Genomic DNA, 7093 nt, shown 5'->3' with positions numbered 1-7093 from the left:
TTTAAAGTGGCATTTGCATGGATTATGCGTGGGTTGAGTTTAGCGTTTGAAATTAATTTGAGGTGAAAGGAAAGTGGTATACCTCATTTGAGCACAGTATTGTTGAAGTTTGACGTGCTGAAATCTTATATGACTGTATGCATAATATGCTCACTTTGTACTAGCTGATTCTGATAGGCCCTCGCCTTCTTAGCTGTTGTCTTTTACTGAGCCTGGCCAGATGGCTCAAAACCTCAGTGGTGATATACTGTATCTAAGTACACTCCAGGTCAAGGATATTACAAGCCTTATCCAAACAAATCTACAAACTCCCTTACCATATTGATGAGCATTTTGTTTATTTGCAACCCTCCAGATCTGGTATGGAAACTATTCCGTAACCCCTAGCTACTGCTATTAGGCTCCTCTTGTGCTATAGTATTCTGTTTGAAGTGAATAAGGTACAGTTGGCATCACAGATGTAAAATGTCAGTCCCTCTGCTGTTTGATGCAAACAAACACTCTGAGATTTAAAGCTCTACAAATTCAGCTGAGCGATACAAATATCAGCCAACTAGCTGCAATAAGATATGAACATGACGCCACATATTTCTAAGTCAGCATTATTAACGTGAACATAACGCCACATAACTCTGAGTCTGAGCATTATTAACAGTTCTCTATGAGTGGTTTGAGAGGTCAGGACAGCTCTGTTGTGTGGTGGGGAAATGTGAACTAGAAATGATCAGTGCATTAGAAATAGAATATCAGACTAGTCACAATCCTCCTATCTGAGTTTTGTCCCTCCATTTCCCCACAGAGATCCGTGAAGCTTTCAAGGTGTTTGACCGAGATGGAAACGGGTACATCTCAAAGCAGGAGTTGGGGGTGGCCATGCGGTCGCTGGGATACATGCCCAATGAGGTGGAGCTGGAGATTATTATCCAAAGGCTGGACATGGATGGTGAGTCCCAAACACAAGCAATTTTAAATGTGGTTCACTGAGATAATTCCAGAAAAATCATTGGCCCCATTACATGTGTAAAAGTGTCTGGCTGACAAAACGATTTACGAAATATCCACTCTCCTGTTCCTGCAGGTGATGGCCAGGTTGACTTTGACGAATTTGTTGCACTGCTTGGACCAAAACTTATTGCTGCTGGGATGCCTGATAAGTTCCATGGGGCGAACTTTGACTCTGTATTTTGGAAGGTAAAGTATCACTAGTATCACTATCAGAAGCCTCATCTATGGAGTCTCATTCTCTTAAAATCAAATCAAATTGTATTTGTCACATGCCCCGAATACAACAGGTGTAGACCTTACAGTGAAATGCTTACTTACAAGCTCTTAACCAACAATGCAGTTTTAAGAAAAATAAGTGTTAAGTAAAAAATAGATAAGTAGAAAATAAAAAATACAAATGAAATAACAAATAATTAAAGAGCAGCAGTAAGATAACAGGAGTGAGGCTATATACAGGGGGTACCGGTACAGAGTCAATGTACGGGGGCACAGGTTAGTCGCGGTAATTGAGGTAATATGTACATGTTGGTAGAGTTAAAGTGACTATGCATAGATAATAAACAGAGTAGCAATGCAAATAGTCTGGGTAGCCATTTGATTAGCTGTTCAGGAGTCTTATGGCTTGTGGGTAGCCTTTTGGAGCTAGACTTGGCACTCCGGTACCGCTTGCCGTGTGGTAGCAGAGAGAACAGTCAATGACTAGAGTGGCTGGAGTCTTTGACAATTTTTAGGGCCTTCCTCTGACACCGCCTGGTATAGAGGTCCTGGATGGCAGGAAGCTTGGCCCAAGTGATGTACTGGGCCGTACGCACTACCCTCTGTAGTGCCTTGCGGTCGGAGGCCGAGCAGTTGCCATATCAGGCAGTGATGCAACCAGTCAGGATGCTCTCGATGGTGCAGCTGTATAACTTTTTGAAGATCTGAGGACCCATGCCAAATCTTTTCAGTCTCCTGAGGGGGGATAGGCTTTGTCGTGCCCTCTTCACAACTGTCTTGGTGTGTTTGGACCATGATAGTTTTTTGGTGATGTGGACACCAAGGAACTTGAAGCTCTCAACCTGCTCCACTACAGCCCCGTCGATGAGAATGAGGGCGTGTTCGGTCCTCCTGTAGTCCATAATCATCTCCTTTGTGTTGATCACGTTGAGGGAGAGGTTGTTATCCTGGCACCACACGGCCAAGTCTCTGACCTCCTCCCTATAGGCTGTCTCATCGTTGTCGGTGACCAGGCCTACCACTTCTTTCTTTATCAGAGTTAATTATGGCTTAATATTTCCTAATCAGAGTGAGATGATTTTCCTGAGGGCTTTTAAAGCTTTTGTGATAATAAACCACAGTCAGTCTAATTAGAATTACCATAAAAACATGATAGGAGCTAAATGAGTCATTAAAGAAAGGCCAATTCCACTGTCGTTGTGACATCACGTATTATATTCCTAATTGGCGTTGCAATCGTTCCCCAGAGATTCAAATTTCTATTAAATTTCTCCATGAGAGAGAGAGTATTCCAGAGCAATGTTCTGACAATTAATACAACAACTTTATTAGTCGCTTTATCGTTTAAATTCTTCATCACTCTGTGATGCATAGATCATGACATTGGATGTCATAATAGTCAGGGAGCTGTTCATGATTTTAAACTTTATAACAGTACAAATAATTCACATCAGAGGAGGCTGGAGGATGAGCTATAGGAGGACGGGCTCATTGTAATGGCTGGAATGGAATATATGGAACAGAATCAAACATGTGGTTTCCATATGTTTGATGTAGTTGATACCGATCCATTCATTCCCATTCCAGACATTACAATGAGCCTGTACTCCTATAGCTCCTCCCACCAGCCTCCTCTGATTTACATCCATGTGTCTGTGTTGAGATAGAAACCCTTGCACCTCTTATAATTGTCTAACATAGAAATGCTCCCGTGTAACCTTGCTCAAAGATTGATATGCAGACAGACACCTGTACTCGTGGTCAGTAACCAAGTTTCCATCCAACTTTTTTATGAGAGTAAAGTACATGGCGAAATAAAAATGTCACAACAGGCCTAATGGAAACAGAAAATTTGTCAGGAAATGTCCAAATGTCATCAAAACAAAATACACTAGACAAGGTGGAATCTTTTTGTGTCTGTAAAGTTGATTGTGCGAGAAATGTCAGTGGGAAACGCTTATATGCGCAAATATGGATATAATAACCATCATATCAAAGTAAACTTGGAGTCACATGTTGACATGTTGTGTGGTCCTCCCACTACAACTCATCAGGAAAGGATGCAGTTTATTAGGCTACAGATTAAATAAGTTATGATGAACTTCACAGGGTGGTGAAAGTGCAAGGTGATGAGCTTAATGCTCCTTTCCAATAAATATCAAGGGTCTTATTCTGGTGACATGATGATCGATGCTTGACTGATGTTTGACCAAAAAATAATATTGTCGCTCTTATCCATAATAATCTCATCATGTAGACTAGCCTACCCGCACTGTATCCGTTGTTGGCTAGAGCACATGTGCCAAGACCAGAGTAGGCACATTTGCTATTTAACGCAACCGTTTTTGTGACAAAACTATTGGTAGAGTGGAAAATGCGATGGAAACACATTGAACTTTAGATTTTTATTCGGTACATGAAAACTTAAGGAAAACATTTATTTTTGTGTGCAGTGCGTCATCACATGCTAATTTTTATCCACAACAAGTCCGTTTGGTGGGAACACACCACTGGTGGGAAAATTGGCATATTTTCTTAATGTGTATTTTAGAATATTCACATTCAAATCTGTCGCCAGATGGAGGGAAACCTAGCTAGTTTGTGTCTGGTACTATCCCCCAGTGTGACATGTCGAAGCTAACAGTAGATGAGCTGAAGAGGCTGCTGTATGACACCTTCTGTGACCACCTCACCATGAAAGACATTGAGAACATCATCATGACCGAAGAGAGCCACCTGGACAACCAAGTGTGCCAAGTGGACATTGACAGTAAGAGCTTTCAACCAGCCCAGTCTTGTTTACACATTGTTGATAAATACAGCTATGCAATATTTCTTATGAGCAAAATTCATGCTACTGTCTTACGAAGTCTTGTAATCGATGAAGTACAATGTATTGTGTATTGTTTTGCTGATAGATTTCTCTCTCTGTCATTTTCTCTCTATTTTTCTCTCTCTCTTCACAGCGAGCCCAACACAACAGGTGAAGCACACTTGTGTGCGGAAGAGTCTGATTTGTGCTTTCGCCTTCGCATTTATCATCAGCGTAATGCTTATTGCAGCTAACCAGATGCTCCGTAGAGGTATGAAGTAGAAAGCCCTGTCCTCCACTACCAGAGGGGAAAATAGTTTTCTTCGTTGTCCTTTCACACTCAATCCAGTGACAAATTAAACTGACAAAAAGGAACCAAAATGACATGTCTTTTTTGATCCAGAGACATAAACTGAGTCTACAAAACATTAAGAACACCTTCATCAATTGTCTCAAGGATTAAAAATCCTTCTTTAACCTGTGTCCTCCCCTTCATCTACACTGATTGAAATGGATTTAACAAGTGACATCAATAAGGGATTATAGCTTTCACCTGGATTCACCTGGTCAATCCATGTCATGGAAAGAGCAGGTGTCCTTAATGTTTTGTACATTCAATTACCATTCTGTCCTGAGATCCAGCACAGACCGAACCCCCTGTTACTAAAACTGTCAACTGGACGAATGGGCATTCAGTGATGTAAAGTAACTAGTTTTAAGTTTCACATTTTATTAGTCGTATGTACAGGATACACATGGTATACACCGTCCAACTAAATGCTTACTTGCAGTTTCCTTCTCGACAATGCAACAACAATAAGAAATAATAAAAGATAAGAATACGAACAATAAAGTAAATGGCAGTAGAATATTTTTTTGTTTGTTGCATAAGTATAATACAGGAAGGCACAATTTATAGTCCAATATTTACACGTGTATCAGAGGAAGGGATGATTGGGGGCAAGTGTTTCAATTGTGCAATATTAGCAATAGTAAATAAGAGCCTGGTAGCAGTAGTTGTGATGTGTGTGTAGCATGAATGTACTGTGTGTGTGTGTGCTAAGGTGCGGAGAGTCAGTGCAGGTGGTCAGTCCAGTTAAACTGTTCGGCAGTTTGATGGCTTGTGGATAGAAACTGCCACTGAGCCTGTTGGTATCAGTCCTCATACTCTGCCCGACGGTAAGGGAGTGAACAGATCGTGGCTGGGATGGGTGGGGTCCTTGATGATGCTGCGAGATTTCCTCAGGCAAGTAGATTTCAAGTAGATGTCCTGGATGGGTGGGAGCACGGTCCCAGTGATGTACTGGGACGTCTTCACCACCTGCTGGAGTGACTTGCGGTCGTGGATGGAGCAATTCCTGTACCAGACCGTGATGCAACCAGTCAGGGCACTCTCAATGGTGCAGCAGAAGTATGTGGAGAGGACCCAGGGTGGCATGCCGAATTTCTTCAGCCGCCTTAGGAAGTAGAGGCACTGTTGTGGTGGTGTTGTTGGTCCATGTCAAGTCCTCGGTGATATGGATGCCGAGGAACTTAAAACTGCTGACTCTCGCTACTGCAGTCCCGCTGGATGATGTGGAACTATACTGAACAAAAATATAAATGCAACATGCAACAATTTTAACGATTCTACTGAGTTACAGTTCATATAAGGAAATCAGTAAATTTAAATAAATAAATTAAGCCCTAATCTATGGATTTCACATGACTGGGCAGGGGTGCAGCCATGGGTGGGCTTTATTACAAAAGGGCTTTATTACAGACAGAAATACTCCTCAGTTTCATCAGCTGTCCAGGTGGCTGGTCTCCGACGATCCCGCAGGTGAAGAAGCCGGATGTGGAGGTCCTAGGCTGTCATGGTTACATGTGGTCTGCGGTTGTGAGGCCAGTTGGACGTACTGCCATGTTCTCTAAAACGACGTTCGAGGCGGCTTATGGTAGAGAAATGAACATTAAATTCTCTGGCAACATCTCTGGTGGACATTCCTGCAGTCAGCATGCCAATTGCACGCTCCCTCAAAACTTGAGACATCTGTGGCATTGTGTGACAAAACTGCACATTTTAGAGTGGTATCAGTATTGTCCCCAGCACAAGGTGCACCTGTGTAATGTTCATGTTGTTTAATCAGCTTCTTGATATGCCACACCTGTCAGGTGGATGGATTATCTTGGCAAAGGAGAAATGCTCACTAACAGGGATATAAACAAATTTGTGCACAAAAGTTGATTGAAATAAACTTTTTGTGCGTATGGAACATTGCTGGGATATTTTATTTTGGCTCATGAAACATGGGACCAACACTTTACATGTTGCGTTCATATTTTTGTTCAGTATAAGTAAAAATACTTTGAAGTACTACTTAAGTATTTTGGGGGGGTATCTGTACTTTACTATTTATATTTTTGACAACTTTTACTTTTACTCCACTACATTTTCCCTGAAAACCCTAAAGTACTTGTTACATTTTGAATGCTTAGCAGGTCAGGAACATTGTCTAATTCATGCACTTATCAAGAGAACACGCGGCCATCCCTACTACCTCTGATCTGGCGGACTCAATGTGGTCCTCTGTAGCTCAATTGGTAGAGCATGGCGCTTGTAACGCCAGGGTAGTGGATTCGATCCCCGGGACCACCCATACGTAAAAATGTATGCACACATGACTGTAAGTCGCTTTGGATAAAAGCGTCTGCTAAATGGCATATTATTATTATTATAAACACAAAAGCTTTGTTTGTGAATGATGTCTGAGTGTTGGAGTGTGCCCCTGGCTGTCTGTAAAAATATATAAATAAAAAAAATTACCATATGGTTTGCTTATTATAAGGAATTTGAAAAGTTTTAAAGCATTTACTTTTACTTTTGATACTTAAGTATATTTAAAACCAGATACTTTTAGACTTTTACTCAAGTAGTATTTTACTGGGTGACTTTCACGTTTACTTGGGTCATTTTCTATTAAAGGTATCTTTACTTTTACTCAAGTATGACAAGTGTGGGCCAGAAACCTGAGGCACAAAATGTCTTGTTTACTGTTTACCATTAGTTTCAGATGTTCT

General features: G+C 41.3%; 1 protein-coding gene across 1 annotated transcript; it reads left to right on the top strand.

Annotated features, from left to right (window-relative positions):
* The first annotated feature begins 661 nt into the window (after positions 1-661).
* On the top strand, positions 662-4516 carry LOC121573822 (calcium-binding protein 7-like). The gene is made up of 5 exons (XM_045219264.1): positions 662-677; positions 800-943; positions 1079-1191; positions 3844-3991; positions 4188-4516. The coding sequence occupies exons 1-5, from the start codon at positions 662-664 to the stop codon at positions 4313-4315; spliced, it is 549 nt and encodes a 182-aa protein (XP_045075199.1). The 3' UTR covers positions 4316-4516.
* The last annotated feature ends 2577 nt before the right edge of the window (positions 4517-7093 follow it).

The sequence above is a fragment of the Coregonus clupeaformis genome, unplaced genomic scaffold (assembly GCF_020615455.1).
Source record: "Coregonus clupeaformis isolate EN_2021a unplaced genomic scaffold, ASM2061545v1 scaf2204, whole genome shotgun sequence".
NCBI classification, from domain to species: Eukaryota; Metazoa; Chordata; class Actinopteri; order Salmoniformes; family Salmonidae; genus Coregonus; species Coregonus clupeaformis.
This window is presented reverse-complemented; position numbering and strand designations above follow the sequence as displayed.

Excerpts from the sequence above, each read along its gene's own strand:
- LOC121573822 (XM_045219264.1), top strand. Across the intron at positions 944-1,078 it reads CCAAAGGCTGGACATGGATG|GTGATGGCCAGGTTGACTTT; the intron begins GTGAGTCCCAAA and ends CTGTTCCTGCAG. Across the intron at positions 1,192-3,843 it reads TTGACTCTGTATTTTGGAAG|TGTGACATGTCGAAGCTAAC; the intron begins GTAAAGTATCAC and ends ACTATCCCCCAG.